Below are 17,052 nucleotides of genomic sequence, written 5' to 3' on the forward strand. Positions count from 1 at the left end.
ACCAGTGATGTGTAAGGATTATGATTTATTATGCTATAACACCGATTATAGTACACTGCAAATTGTCTGGATGAAGGGTAGATGTTCAAAGCATTTGGTACTAATCAATTTTGAATGAAAGAAATATCAAATCTTAAGGAAAGATGCAGAGAATATGTAAAAGAGTCACTGCACTGAAATATTTTATGAGCCTGCAGTAGTGCAGTTTCCATTTGTTTGCAGAAAGCTGAACAGTTATTATATTGTTGTCCATATAAGGTAGGTTGTAGGGTAATACTCTTTGGCAACCATCAGTGTACCATGTCACACTCTGCCCAATAGCATCATCATACTGTTAGTTTAGGTATAGTGAAGGTGCTTAGCCAATGTAGTGTTCAGTGTGGATGACATAAAGCAAACAAGACACGTATAATGTTAATAAGTGACAGCGGTCACTTTACTAGCGTATAACATTTTGTAGGTAGAGTCAGCAGCAGAAGCAGTGGACTGATAACACAACATCAGCAGTTACCAGGGTAGATAATGGCTGCAGTGTGAGATGTGGAATAGAGATAGAGGAAACAATGGTGATGCTGCAAAGTACATGCCATTTCTCTCTGTGCAGAATGCATTACACCTTTCTGTGCAGAACACATCATACTGTTGCCTTCTTACTTGCCTACCACAATAGTTTATAGCAATTCATATTGCCTGTATTTTCGCTACCATGGGAAGTGTAGGGAGAAGACAAAAAGGCATGGTAAGACACAGGTTGTAACTGGCGCACCTCATGTGTGTTATAAGAAGAAATGACATCCACATGCATGTATGTGGAGTAAAAATTTTATAACATTAGTAATGATCCTGAAGTCTGTATGTGTCTGCCATGTTGCATAGATCAACAGAGATAATTTCGTGCTTCTCATTGGAGCCAACACCCCAGGTTGTGGAATCCTCTGTTTGGATCCCAGGAGTCATCCATGCTGTGATAAATGGAATTATTCATGTTCTCAGATAGTTTCTGTTTCAGAAACAAATACAACAATTTATAAAGTCTCTAAGTACATCTGACGTTACCCAAGTGCCCCTGGGACCCTACCTCCATGCTGTGATGTTAGGACAGGCCACTATCTCATAACTTCTAATTGGAAACCCCATTCCCAATGTTGTATTCCTCCGACATATTGAACGGGGGACTACTCGATATGGCACTGTGGCCATGGCTCTAGGGGAATGCTACTTTACTTTTCCAATTAGAGTAATTGTTCAAACGTAGTACTGCCAACTTCAGTGGACGTTGTGATCCATTTTCAAATGACTATACACAGGACAGAAGCATATTGGCGGGAATGTTTGCACTGGCATTTCTGATGTGGTCGACCATGTCTTCATGGCCTGTTCGCACTTGCTGGTGTACCTTATCTTTTAAATATCCCCACAGAAAGAAATCCAATTACGTCAAATCCGATGACCTATTGGGCCACTTAATAGAGCCACCTCTACCAGTCCACACACAAGTGTGAACACGGGCTAATACCTTCCGTGCTTCAATTGCATAATGCGCTGGGCAACTGTCGTGCTGAAACCACATATGTTGTTGAATTTCTAGGGCAACATCCTGCAGTAGTACCAGTTGTTCCTCATCCAAAAATATTAGATATTTGGGTCTGTTCTATTTGCTATTCATAAAATATAGACCAATGAGCTTGTTCACCACGATTCCACATCACATGTTGCTGTAAGCAGTGGGGAATGCCTACACTCCAGTAATGCATGTTATGCATGGTTTGTGAATGTAGACTCATCGGAAAATAGGGCTTCAGGAAAGAACGTGGGGATCATTTGCATTTTTGATGTGCCCATTCACAAAACATTATCCAGTTACGGAAATCAGCACCATGAAGTTGTTGATGCAGTGACACAGGGTAAGGACAACATTTATGATGATGTAGTATTGTGAGAATACTACCTAAGGACATACTGGAAATGGATGTAATTGCCGCATGCTTATCCATGGGTTGTGGTGCACTGCCACTAGTACAGCTATTTCATTAGCTTTTCCTGTACCATGTTTGCTTTGTTTCCTTTTGCCAGTCTGTAAACTGCCATCAGACATAAAGGCGTTCACAGCCTTGTAAAAGAACAAATGAGAGCAAGCTTCCTCTGGAAAATTTTTGGCATATGAAGCAACAGCAGCCTCAACATTTCTCCTACATTGTCCTGTTGCACATCTGTTCTCCAAATGATAGGTATGTGTGCAGGCAATAACCACAGTGCAAGTATTGCAATGTTTAGAGCTGCTATCTGTTGCACGTGTGCATAATACAATAGATCTGATCACAGTATACTGCCTGTTATGATGATCACAGTATACTGCCTGTTATGACATGTCAGAAGACTACAACATTATGAATGGGGTTTGTAATTAGAAGTTGTGAAATACTGGCCTGTTCTGCCCTTGCAGCATGGAGGTGGGATCCCACATGCCATTAGATATTCAAGGGCCATTAAGTAGCATGTCGTAAATTGCAATTGTGTATGCATTTCTATTCCTCTGATTACAGCGCCATCTGTGGTGAAGCAAAGAAAATACTTCAGACAAAATGTATGTTGATTTTGCCATAGGATTGTAATCTGAAGTAAAAACCCAGGATTCCAATTCAGGATTTCAAAGTTGGCCCCCCACCACCCGTGCACGACTTGGAATTGTGGGTCAAGTGTGGTATCGTTTGGATGTACCCCTCTGAGACAAACAAATTGGAATTATAATTTTTTGTGATCTGCTGTGTAGTTTTAGAGAAATTTCAATGTCTTCATTGAAAATAAACACCCTGTATAACTGACTTTCAGTACAGAGCTTGGATCAAAATCACTTGTCTTTTGAGTATTTTGAAAATATGTTTATCATTTAGCTACTAAGTGACTGCTAAATTATTGTGTGACAAAATGAGGTGCAGGTAATACAGCTGGGTTCAAGTTCCTGTCTATGTATCCGACATACATTATAACCCCACTTCTACGTTCCCGGAATTAATGTTTTCCCGCCGTTTACAACATTTTTTATCGGTCCCGTCAAATTTCCTATGCGCACAATGTTAATTTGCACCTGATTTTGTGTGAACATATTTAAAATTTTCCCACCATTTACGCACTATGAAAAAATGTTTGTGGAGAACAAATGACGCTTGTATGATGTTGGCCATCCAATAGTGTTTACAAATATTACATGGCTAAGTTTTTTGACACCAGGGCTCTCTGCTCAGTGGATTGGAACCAGTAAACGTGAGAAAGTTGGAACAATTTGTTCCGTATCTCCCGCCACTACCAAGCTCTGCTTGGCGTGGTGGCTGATGGGTAGTAACTAGGTTCATTCAAATGAAGATATCGTGACCAGTTGCAACCTTTTCTAAAATGTCTCTACTGTGCAAATGCAGTTTCGTGATTGTTGTGATCATCGTGACACCTTTGTCGAACCATATTTAGTGTGTTTCGGGATAAGGCCACTTGGAGCGCTAGCTGACACCGTCATTCAATTTGCGTTGCTCAAATGTTTTTAGTTTAAGCACGGCACCAGTTACCTATTTTATTCATGCTGAGCAAAACTTGTTTCTAGAATTTATTCTCGTTGTCAAGTGCAGTATTTGTGTATATATATATATATATATATATATATATATATATATATATATATATATTTAAAAAGAAAGATGATGAGACTTACCAAACAAAAGCGCTGGCAGGTCGATAGACACACAAACAAACACAAACATACACACAAAAATCTAGCTTTCGCAACCAACGGTTGCCTCGTCAGGAAAGAGGGAAGGAGAAGGAAAGACAAAAGGATATGGGTTTTAAGGGAGAGGGTAAGGAGTCATTCCAATCCCGGGAGCGGAAAGACTTACCTTAGGGGGAAAAAAGGACAGGTATACACTCGCACACACACACATATCCATCCGCATATACACAGACACAAGCAGACATTTGTAAAGGCAAAGAGTTTGGGCAGAGATGTCAGTCGGGACGGAAGTACAGAGGCAAAGATGATGTTGAAAGACAGGTGAGGTATGAGCGGCGGCAGATTGAAATTAGAAATTAGCGGAGATTGAGGCCTGGCGGATAGCGAGAAGAGAGGATATGCTGAAGGGCAAGTTCCCATCTCCGGAGTTCAGACAGGTTGGTGTTAGTGGGAAGTATCCAGATAACCCGGGCGGTGTAACACTGTGCCAAGATGTGCTGGCCGTGCACCAAGGCATGTTTAGCCACAGGGTGATCCTCATTACCAACAAACACTGTCTGCCTGTGTCCATTCATGCGAATGGACAGTTTGTTGCTGGTCATTCCCACATAGAACGCTTCACAGTGTAGGCAGGTCAGTTGGTAGATCACGTGGGTGCTTTCACACGTGGCTCTGCCTTTGATCGTGTACACCTTCCGGGTTACAGGACTGGAATAGTTGGTGGTGGGAGGGTGCATGGGACAGGTTTTACACCGGGGGCGGTTACAGGGGTAGGAGCCAGAGGGTAGGGAAGGTGGTTTAGGGATTTCATGGGGATGAACTAAGAGGTTACGAAGGTTAGGTGGACGGCGGAAAGACACTCTTGGTGGAGTGGGGAGGATTTCATGAAGGATGGATCTCATTTCAGGGCAGGATTTGAGGAAGTCGTATCCCTGCTGGAGAGTCACATTCAGAATCTGATCCAGTCCCGGAAAGTATCCTGTCACAAGTGGGGCACTATTGGGGTTCTTCTGTGGAAGGTTCCGGGTTTGAGGAGATGAGGAAGTGGCTCTGGTGATTTGCTTCTGTACCAGGTCGGGTGGGTAGTTACGGGATGCAAAAGCTGTTTTCAGGTTGTTGGTGTAATGATTCAAGGATTCCGGACTGGAGCAGATTCGTTTGCCACGAAGACCTAGGCTGTAGGGAAGGGACCGTTTGATGTGGAATGGGTGGCAGCTGTCATAATGGAGGTACTGTTGCTTGTTGGTGGGTTTGATGTGGACGGACGTGTGAAGCTGGCCATTGGACAGGTGGAGGTCAACGTCAAGGAAAGTGGCATGGGATTTAGAGTAGGACCAGGTGAATCTGATGGAACCAAAGGAGTTGAGGTTGGAGAGGAAATTCTGGAGTTCTTCTTCACTGTGAGTCCAGATCATGAAAATGTCATCAATAAATCTGTACCAAACTTTGGGTTGGCAGGCCTGGGTAACCAAGAAGGCTTCCTCTAAGCGACCCATGAATAGGTTGGCGTACGAGGGGGCCATCCTGGTACCCATGGCTGTTCCCTTTAATTGTTGGTATGTCTGGCCTTCAAAAGTGAAGAAGTTGTGGGTCAGGATGAAGCTGGCTAAGGTAATGAGGAAAGAGGTTTTAGGTAGGGCGGCAGGTGATCGGCGTGAAAGGAAGTGCTCCATCGCAGCGAGGCCCTGGACATGCGGAATATTTGTGTATAAGGAAGTGGCATCAATGGTTACAAGGATGGTTTCCGGGGGTAACAGACTGGGTAGGGATTCCAGGCGTTCGAGAAAGTGGTTGGTGTCTTTGATGAAGGATGGGAGACTGCATGTAATGGGTTGAAGGTGTTGATCTACGTAGGCAGAGATGCGTTCTGTGGGGGCTTGGTAACCAGCTACAATGGGACGGCCGGGATGATTGGGTTTGTGAATTTTGGGAAGAAGGTAGAAGGTAGGGGTGCGGGGTGTTGGTGGGGTCAGGAGGTTGATGGAGTCAGGTGAAAGGTTTTGTAGGGGGCCTAAGGTTCTGAGGATTCCTTGAAGCTCCGCCTGGACATCAGGAATGGGATTACCATGGCAAACTTTGTAAGTAGTGTTGTCTGAAAGCTGACGCAGTCCCTCAGCCACGTACTCCCGACGATCAAGTACCACAGTCGTGGAACCCTTGTCCGCCGGAAGAATGACGATGGATTGGTCAGCCTTCAGATCACGGATAGCCTGGGCTTCAGTAGTGGTGATGTTGGGAGTAGGATTAAGGTTTTTTAAGAAGGATTGAGAGGCAAGGCTGGAAGTCAGAAATTCCTGGAAGGTTAGGTGAGGGTGATTTTGAGGAAGAGGAGGTGGGTCCCGCTGTGACGGAGGATGGAACTGTTCCAGGCATGGTTCAATTTGGATAGTATCTTGGGGAGTTGGATCATTAGGAGTAGGATTAGGATCATTTTTCTTCGTGGCAAAGTGATATTTCCAGCAGAGAGTACGAGTGTAGGACAGTAAATCTTTGACGAGGGCTGTTTGGTTGAATCTGGGAGTGGGGCTGAAGGTGAGGCCTTTGGAAAGGACAGAGGTTTCGGATTGGGAGAGAGGTTTGGAGGAGAGGTTAACTACTGAATTGGGGTGTTGTGGTTCCAGATTGTGTTGATTGGAATTTTGAGGTTTTGGAGGGAGTGGAGCTGGAAGTGGGAGATTTTTCTCAATTTTACTCAATCTCCCACTTTCAGCTCCACTCCCTCCAAAACCTCAAAATTCCAATCAACACAATCTGGAACCACAACACCCCAATTCAGTAGTTAACCTCTCCTCCAAACCTCTCTCCCAATCCGAAACCTCTGTCCTTTCCAAAGGCCTCACCTTCAGCCCCACTCCCAGATTCAACCAAACAGCCCTCGTCAAAGATTTACTGTCCTACACTCGTACTCTCTGCTGGAAATATCACTTTGCCACGAAGAAAAATGATCCTAATCCTACTCCTAATGATCCAACTCCCCAAGATACTATCCAAATTGAACCATGCCTGGAACAGTTCCGTCCTCCGTCACAGCGGGACCCACCTCCTCTTCCTCAAAATCACCCTCACCTAACCTTCCAGGAATTTCTGACTTCCAGCCTTGCCTCTCAATCCTCCTTAAAAAACCTTAATCCTACTCCCAACATCACCACTACTGAAGCCCAGGCTATCCGTGATCTGAAGGCTGACCAATCCATCGTCATTCTTCCGGCGGACAAGGGTTCCACGACTGTGGTACTTGATCGTCGGGAGTACGTGGCTGAGGGACTGCGTCAGCTTTCAGACAACACTACTTACAAAGTTTGCCATGGTAATCCCATTCCTGATGTCCAGGCGGAGCTTCAAGGAATCCTCAGAACCTTAGGCCCCCTACAAAACCTTTCACCTGACTCCATCAACCTCCTGACCCCACCAACACCCCGCACCCCTACCTTCTACCTTCTTCCCAAAATTCACAAACCCAATCATCCCGGCCGTCCCATTGTAGCTGGTTACCAAGCCCCCACAGAACGCATCTCTGCCTACGTAGATCAACACCTTCAACCCATTACATGCAGTCTCCCATCCTTCATCAAAGACACCAACCACTTTCTCGAACGCCTGGAATCCCTACCCAGTCTGTTACCCCCGGAAACCATCCTTGTAACCATTGATGCCACTTCCTTATACACAAATATTCCGCATGTCCAGGGCCTCGCTGCGATGGAGCACTTCCTTTCACGCCGATCACCTGCCGCCCTACCTAAAACCTCTTTCCTCATTACCTTAGCCAGCTTCATCCTGACCCACAACTTCTTCACTTTTGAAGGCCAGACATACCAACAATTAAAGGGAACAGCCATGGGTACCAGGATGGCCCCCTCGTACGCCAACCTATTCATGGGTCGCTTAGAGGAAGCCTTCTTGGTTACCCAGGCCTGCCAACCCAAAGTTTGGTACAGATTTATTGATGACATTTTCATGATCTGGACTCACAGTGAAGAAGAACTCCAGAATTTCCTCTCCAACCTCAACTCCTTTGGTTCCATCAGATTCACCTGGTCCTACTCTAAATCCCATGCCACTTTCCTTGACGTTGACCTCCACCTGTCCAATGGCCAGCTTCACACGTCCGTCCACATCAAACCCACCAACAAGCAACAGTACCTCCATTATGACAGCTGCCACCCATTCCACATCAAACGGTCCCTTCCCTACAGCCTAGGTCTTCGTGGCAAACGAATCTGCTCCAGTCCGGAATCCTTGAATCATTACACCAACAACCTGAAAACAGCTTTTGCATCCCGTAACTACCCACCCGACCTGGTACAGAAGCAAATCACCAGAGCCACTTCCTCATCTCCTCAAACCCGGAACCTTCCACAGAAGAACCCCAATAGTGCCCCACTTGTGACAGGATACTTTCCGGGACTGGATCAGATTCTGAATGTGACTCTCCAGCAGGGATACGACTTCCTCAAATCCTGCCCTGAAATGAGATCCATCCTTCATGAAATCCTCCCCACTCCACCAAGAGTGTCTTTCCGCCGTCCACCTAACCTTCGTAACCTCTTAGTTCATCCCCATGAAATCCCTAAACCACCTTCCCTACCCTCTGGCTCCTACCCCTGTAACCGCCCCCGGTGTAAAACCTGTCCCATGCACCCTCCCACCACCAACTATTCCAGTCCTGTAACCCGGAAGGTGTACACGATCAAAGGCAGAGCCACGTGTGAAAGCACCCACGTGATCTACCAACTGACCTGCCTACACTGTGAAGCGTTCTATGTGGGAATGACCAGCAACAAACTGTCCATTCGCATGAATGGACACAGGCAGACAGTGTTTGTTGGTAATGAGGATCACCCTGTGGCTAAACATGCCTTGGTGCACGGCCAGCACATCTTGGCACAGTGTTACACCGCCCGGGTTATCTGGATACTTCCCACTAACACCAACCTGTCTGAACTCCGGAGATGGGAACTTGCCCTTCAGCATATCCTCTCTTCTCGCTATCCGCCAGGCCTCAATCTCCGCTAATTTCTAATTTCAATCTGCCGCCGCTCATACCTCACCTGTCTTTCAACATCATCTTTGCCTCTGTACTTCCGTCCCGACTGACATCTCTGCCCAAACTCTTTGCCTTTACAAATGTCTGCTTGTGTCTGTGTATATGCGGATGGATATGTGTGTGTGTGCGAGTGTATACCTGTCCTTTTTTCCCCCTAAGGTAAGTCTTTCCGCTCCCGGGATTGGAATGACTCCTTACCCTCTCCCTTAAAACCCATATCCTTTTGTCTTTCCTTCTCCTTCCCTCTTTCCTGACGAGGCAACCGTTGGTTGCGAAAGCTAGATTTTTGTGTGTATGTTTGTGTGTCTATCGACCTGCCAGCGCTTTTGTTTGGTAAGTCTCATCATCTTTCTTTTTAAATATATTTTTCCCACGTGGAATGTTTCCCTCTATTATATATATATATATATATATATATATATATATGGTTATAATAGAAGGAAACATTCCACGAAGGAAAAATATACTTAAAAACAAAGATGATGTGACTTACCAAATGAAAGTGCTGGCAGGTCGACAGACACACAAACGAACACAAACATACACACAAAATTCAAGCTTTCGCAACAAACTGTTGCCTCATCAGGAAAGAGGGAAGGAGAGGGAAAGACGAAAGGATGTGGGTTTTAAGGGAGAGGGTAAGGAGTCATTCCAGTCCCGGGAGCGGAAAGACTTACCTTAGGGGGAAAAAAGGACGGGTATACACTCGCGCACACACACATATCCATCCACACATATACAGACACAAGCAGACATATTTAGAGACCTAGAAACGGTGGATTTTATAGCAGCGGTAGTGTTGAAAGCGGAAAATAAAATTTTTTGGTTATGGTTGGGAAGTGGGTTACGTATTGTTGAGCATATATAGGCGGGATAAAATTCTATAGTGGATTACGGTAAAAGGGGAAGGTGAATACAAAGTGAAACTACTGGTAAAAACAGAAAGAGAAAATAAAGAGAAAAAAAAAGGGAAATAAGACGACAGGAAAGATTTCGAAATGCAAAGGCGACAATGACAAACGTAATTGTTGGGATCAAATTAATGATATGGTTATAATAGAAGGAAACATTCCACGAAGGAAAATATGTCTGCTTGTGTCTGTATATGTGTGGATGGATATGTGTGTGTGCGCGAGTGTATACCCGTCCTTTTTTCCCCCTAAGGTAAGTCTTTCCGCTCCCGGGACTGGAATGACTCCTTACCCTCTCCCTTAAAACCCACATCCTTTCGTCTTTCCGTCTCCTTCCCTCTTTCCTGATGAGGCAACAGTTTGTTGCGAAAGCTTGAATTTTGTGTGTATGTTTGTGTTCGTTTGTGTGTCTGTCGACCTGCCAGCACTTTCATTTGGTAAGTCACATCATCTTTGTTTTTAAGTATATATATATATATATATATTTAAAAAGAAAGATGATGAGACTTACCCAACAAAAGCGCTGGCAGGTCGATAGACACACAAATAAACACAAACATACACACAAAACTCTAGCTTTCGCAACCAAAGGTTGCCTCGTCAGGAAAGAGGGAAGGAGAAGGAAAGACAAAAGGATATGGGTTTTAAGGGAGAGGGTAAGGAGTCATTCCAATCCCGGGAGCGGAAAGACTTACCTTAGGGGGAAAAAAGGAGAGGTATACACTCGCACACACACACATATCCATCCATACATACAAGACACAAGCAGACATTTGTCTGCTTGTGTCTTGTATGTATGGATGGATATGTGTGTGTGTGCGAGTGTATACCTCTCCTTTTTTCCCCCTAAGGTAAGTCTTTCCGCTCCCGGGATTGGAATGACTCCTTACCCTCTCCCTTAAAACCCATATCCTTTTGTCTTTCCTTCTCCTTCCCTCTTTCCTGACGAGGCAACCTTTGGTTGCGAAAGCTAGAGTTTTGTGTGTATGTTTGTGTTTATTTGTGTGTCTATCGACCTGCCAGCGCTTTTGTTGGGTAAGTCTCATCATCTTTCTTTTTAAATATATTTTTCCCACGTGGAATGTTTCCCTCTATTATATATATATATATATATATATATATATATATATATATATATATATATATATATATATATACTGCACTTGACAACGAGAATAAATTCTAGAAACAAGTTTTGCTCAGCATGAATAAAATATATATATTTTGATATTACACAAACAAACAATGTAAGTGATTTGGTGTGTGTGTGTGTGTGTGTGTGTGTGTGTGTGTGTGGTTTACTGCATAACAGATGTGGCACAGTACCTAATAACCAGTGCAAGAGACACAGAATAAAACACATTCAAGCACACAAAATACTTATTTACATATTTGCACATGACAACGAGAAAAAGTTCTTGAAATGCGTCATCCTAAGCATGAAAAAAATACGTAACTAGTGCAGTATTTCATTATTTAAATAATGAATGACAGCTGCAGGCTTTCAAAAACATCGATTGTGACATGTGAAATTGAATCAAATGTTCCGACTTCCCATACAGTTATCAGTTCCAGTTACATCAGCAGTTTTTATTAGATAATAAACCTTCATTAGATAATTAAGAAGTCCCTGACAAGTCTTTTGATGCCTTTCATGTACATATATCATACAGAAAGTGAAAGGGGGTATCCTATACGTAACTTTTACAGCTTAAAACATTATTTCCCACGTTTTACACCATTTTTTTGAAGTCCCTTGAAAAGTGTAAAAGCGGGGTTTCACTGTATTTTTTAGAGTGCTTTCTTGTCTGTGTATCTGTTTGTTTGGTACAAATTTTGCAAATGGTTTTAAACTAACTACCCTGATGAGCTAGAGACTTGAAACTTTCAGCATAACTCAGAACTGAATGGCAATGGAATATTAATATGCTCTTTTTGTCAGATGTGTAGTGAAGGGTACTTCATTTTTCCATCTGTCTGCTTGTTAGGTACAAATATTGCAATTGATTTTAAACGAATTTCCCAATGATGTAGAGACATCAGTAGCACAGAACTGCATGGCAATGCAATAGTAACTTGCTTTCTTGTCTGGTGTGGCAGAGGGTACATTGTGTACCATTGCTGTATCCCCTTTTTATGTTTCTGTCACAAATGTTTCATGGTAAGAATGATTGCCGGCAATTCTCCATGTCAGCTCAAATCTAATTTTTACCTTCATGGTCTTTTTGTAAGATATATGTCGGAGTTAGCCACGTACTAGTTGACTTTCACAAAGAGAAACTGAAGTAAACCTGAAATTTACCACTTGTCTCTGTTGTAATCCCATCAAAAAGTTACTGAGTGCACCCCACATTTTTCATTTTAAATTTCACAGACATTGTCATAGCTATGAAAAATTCACAAGCAGAAATTTTCAAGACTATCTGTATGTGGTTAGGAATCTGTATCGTGCCAGGTTACGTTATTCTATACTTTTAGTCTGTCTTAAAACTGTATTATATTAAAAAGATTTTTATTTAATTATTTTGAGGGTTACCTGAAACGCTATACACTACTCCAGTGCGTTTCCATCAATAAAGTTGTGGTCAAGTTGTCCATCCATTACCATTTTGCTAAAACTTACCCGAGTATCATTCTTTTCTGACTTCAGTTTCACCAGTCCGGTAAATCTGAGGTAACAAGATAAAGAAAATAAGCTTTTTATTGGCATCTCACTGCATCACACTCTGGAATTAACCTAAGCCAAAAAATAAAATAAAATAAAAATACACACTTGAGGCAAGGTTACATCAACAATTAATTTATGTGTAAATATTTAACATAATATTCTGATATTTAGTATGGCATTTGTACCAGAGTTTTAGTTTTGATGTATGTATCAGAAACACTGACATTGAAAAACAGAGTAGGTCTTAGACTGAACTGAGGTAGTTCACCAACCATTGCTGTTGTCTGTTCAGAGTATGACTGAATTACGAATTCTCTGTTTTTCACTCTTTAAGTTAAGTATCAGACACCAAAAAGTTCCTAATATTTGCTTTAAAGTTGTTTTAATGCATCCTTCTCTTCTTCAGGTAAGTGGCGTAATGCAATTGAAGTTGCTGTGAAAACGTTGCGCCCAGGAACAATGTCAACAGGTGCTTTTCTGCAAGAAGCTGCTATAATGAAGAAATTTAGGCATGATCGTCTTGTGGCTTTATATGCAGTATGTTCTCGTGAAGAACCTGTTTATATTGTACAGGAATATATGTGCAATGGAAGCCTCTTAGATTTTCTTCGTAATGGCCCAGGTAGAAAACTTCCATTTGGTGATCTTATCTACATAGCTGCACAGGTAAACAACGTTTGTGGTGTCTAATAATTAGTTGCTTATGTCTTTTTATTCCTATGTGTAGATTTGAAGATTGCAGATATTAAGGACACAGCTTTTAAAACTTTGATAGCTTGCCGTAGTACACAGACAGTACGTAACTGACATTACGCGCCTCCTTTTTTGCAAACTCTACAGATGCATCCTACCTCTACAGATTTATCACATCCAGTGTGAAATAGACAGTTGACTTTTTGGCTTTTCTGTAGCCACAAGCTCATTATTAGATTGAAAACTTACTTGCTAGAAGAGTGTCCAAATTGGAGTCACAGTGTAGAACACACATTTGACATATCATAATTCTCTAGATGCTTCGAATAATTATCTTGCAGCCAAGGAAACATACTTCAGCTGTGGAAAAGTCAGTGTCTCCAATTTATCCTTGGACCTACAGAGACTAATTCTTTGAGTGTTAGCAGGGCAGCCTCTGTAGGACTTAGAACGAAAAGAGAGCACACTGTTATCTTGGCCATTGTCAGTTTTCATGACAAGGAGCCGCCACTACTCAGTTGAGTAGTTCCTCAGTTGGCATCATGAGGCTGACTGCACCCCATCCTAGTCTTCCCACCAAGGAAAAATCTCTAGAAGTATAGGAGTCAAATGTGAGTTCTCTGTATGGCATTCAGTCATGCTGACCATCCAGCTACAGAGGTGGACAAGATTTTAATAAAACATACCCAAATTACTTGACTCGAAGAGTACAAACAGGTATCTTGATTAGAATTTTTTTGTAGAATATTATTGTAAATTATTATTAAAAAAGTTCGCCTAGTAAATGCCCCACTGTTAACAAATTGCGAAACAGAGAAATGATGTAGCTTGAAATTTATTTTACTTTTCAGCATACTCCTTCTGTAAATTTCAACTTTCAACTTTTCTACGAATGTTCGACAAAGCCTTGAAAGCCTGCAGCAAAGAATTGTCGCCTCATTGTCTTCAAAGTGTAGGTTATCCAGATGGTTCTAAGCAGTCTAAACAGATGGAAGTCATTGAGGGATAACGTGGATCTGTGCAGTGGATGTTCCCAGCATTCCCAATGAAATTTTTTCCCTTATTTTTCTTGCTCTGTGAGGTTGGGCATTGTCAGAAGAATCATGCACACTGTCAAGAGTCCAGGTTGTTTGTACTATATGACCTGCTTCAGTTCCTGCAGAGTGGTACTGTGGATTGTGGCACTAACAGTCTATGAGGCTGGAATTTCAGCAGTATGATGACCTGCATGTCTGTAAATGCAGCTGCCCAACTTTGCAAGCCACTGGTATTGCTTTGAGCTTATTTTAGTGGGGAGGAGGGATTCTTCAACTCCATGGAGCATCACTTAGAATAAATTAGTTTCTGATGAACCCATGATTTATCCTTTGTGGTGGTCCATGTTGGGAAATCATATCTTTCTTCACTGTAGCACATGAGAAGCTGCTTAGATAGGTTAGTTATGTTTCATTAATGATGTGGAATCAGCCAGTAGGTACCTGAGAATGCACAAACTTTACAAAAATGCAACCGTTTCAGTTCTATACAGTTCATAAAAAGGAGGAGGAGGGGGAGGGGGGGGGGGGGCAAATTGAAACACATCTCTTATTCATTTAATTGACTCTCAACTATGACGTTCCAAACGAAAATACAGAGAAGTAGTAGCACATAAACAGATCAGTTTTGGTTGAGGTCTTGTTAGTGGATAGTTGTATTGTGAAAGCACTCTCTCTTGGGCTGTCAGAACACAAGGTAATGGCTTGGAGGCATTAAGGAAGATTTGCAAGAAATTTAATCAGTAATCCATTAGGAGTAGAATCATTAATTCAACATTTAAAGGTACCTTCCATGGTAGAATATGTACAGTTCAGAGTACTTGCATGATAAATGCAATACTTTCATACAGACTTCTTACATTTTATGAAAGTGGCTTTCCTCTAAGATGCATGACATACAATCCCTATAGTGACAGGCAGTCAGTGTGGAAACTGAAGGCATCATGTAATAGAAAGTGGGAGTTGTACAAAAGCTTACAGCACAGTTGAAAACTAATGAGCTAACCTCAGTAGCTTGTTACAGAAAATACTGTAAGGCTTTGATAAAAAAAATTTAAAAATATTAAGTGTCATGTAATGTTTTGTGTAATGTAATATCTTGTGTAGACACCTTTTATTAACCTGACACATTCCACATCATTGCGAAGTGTCGTATTCATGATCTATGGAACAAGTACTAATCTAATCTAATCTCTAATCTAATCTATTCCTAGAGAAGTAGAAAGTATGAGTTTTATAAGTACAATACATAGCATCTAAGAATAGTATCAAAACAGTATGGAATATAATGAGGATAGTGTCAGAGTAGAGCAGGTAGGTTCTACCACCAGTACACTGAAATGAGGAGTAAATATTTTACTGGTATTACTCATACTGAGGTATGCAAAAATCCCCAGTGATCATTTCCTGATGTGGGTGAACTGAGTTGATAGTAGCAGAATACTGACCCTCTTTCTTTTTCTTTTTTAAAAAAAAGGGTGTAGTTGGAGATTTGGCTGTTGGATACTAATAGACAGGAAATTTTGGCAATAATTAATTCTCTGAACTGTAAGGAAACATATGGTAATGATTAGAAGCCAAATAAGATAGTGAAGTATTTTGCACCCTACATTCGCAGTATACTGATCTGTGTATAACATATTTTTTACGCGGTGGCCGTGCGGTTCTAGGCGCATCAGTCTGGAACTGCGAGACTGCTACGGTCGCAGGTTCGAATCCTGCCTCGGGCATGGATGTGTGTGATGTCCTTAGGTTAGTTAGGTTCAAGTAGTTCTAAGTTCTAGGGGACTGATGACCTCAGAAGTTAAGTCCCATAGTGCTCAGAGCAATTAGCCCCATTTTTTACAGCTAGATATTTTCCCGGAGAGATTTAAGTATTCAATGGCTAGGGACCTACAGGATTGTTACCTTTGTTTTCAAATGTTTTAGAAAGAACAGTTTACAGGGAATGGTTGCTTATTTATCTGAGTGCAACAGTTTCACAGTTCTGTTTTGGAAGTAATTTTCAGTTGATCAGCCAGTATGTTCCTACTTGCACCAGATAGTGAAACTTATTGGTAATTTAAAAAAAAAATAGAAATGAAGGAACTATGCATAACAGTATTATGAAAAGGACAGTTGCTACTCACCATATAGTGGAGATGCTGAGTCGCAAAGAGGCACAGCAAAAAGACGTCGGAAAGTGAGCTTTTGGCCAACAAGGCCTTCATCAAAAAAAAAAAAAAAAAAAAAAAAAACACACACACACACACACACACACACACACACACACACACAAACAAACAAACAAATCGAAATGCAACTCGCACAGAATGACCTCAGTCTCTGGCTTTACCTGCTAGAAACTGTGTTAATATGTTCATGCGTGTGTGTGTTTTTTGTCTATTTTCGACAAAGGCCTTGTTGGCCGAGAGCTCACTTTCTGACACTTTTTTTTGTGCCTCTCTGCAGCTCACCTACTCCGCTATATGGTGAATAGCAGCTGTCCCTTTCATAATATTGTTACATTCCAGCCTAATTGATCCCTAAAGGATACTGACTGCCAATAAGTCATTCATGAGTGAATGACCCAAGAACATGATCTGCTTGGTCCACCAACCCACAGTCTTTTACTGCTGTGGAATTAGGTACATTTCCAACCTGGTCAAAGGCAGTGTCGCAAATGTAAGTAACCATATCATATAATAACATACTACACAATTCATGTGTAGTGTTCAATAGCATTATTAGAACAACTGAGTAACTCTCGTAAATTGTTGAGAGAGAGAGAGAGAGAGAGAGAGAGAGAGTGTGTGTGTGTGTGTGTGTGTGTGTGTGTGTGTGTGTGTGTGTGAGACGGGGAGGGGGGTGGGGGTCGACAGATGCATGTCATTGATGTTTACGCTGTGTACACATAGACTTTAAAAAGACCAAATAGCTTGAAATCTGTTACATTGTATCTAATTCTGGCATATGAATGTAGCTGTGTACAGTGTAATTAT

General features: G+C 42.0%; 1 protein-coding gene across 10 annotated transcripts in view; it reads left to right on the forward strand.

Moving 5' to 3' along the window:
- Positions 1–17,052, forward strand: part of LOC126174783 (tyrosine-protein kinase Src64B) — a 264,444-nt gene that overhangs the window by 196,196 nt on the left and 51,196 nt on the right. For all 10 annotated transcript variants that reach the window (XM_049921134.1, XM_049921133.1, XM_049921141.1 and 7 more), the window contains one exon: positions 12,751–13,010. In XM_049921134.1, coding sequence (XP_049777091.1) covers positions 12,751–13,010 — 260 coding nt within the window. The remainder of the gene's footprint in view (positions 1–12,750; positions 13,011–17,052) is intronic.

Source organism: Schistocerca cancellata, chromosome 3, assembly GCF_023864275.1.
Source record: "Schistocerca cancellata isolate TAMUIC-IGC-003103 chromosome 3, iqSchCanc2.1, whole genome shotgun sequence".
NCBI lineage: Eukaryota > Metazoa > Arthropoda > Insecta > Orthoptera > Acrididae > Schistocerca > Schistocerca cancellata.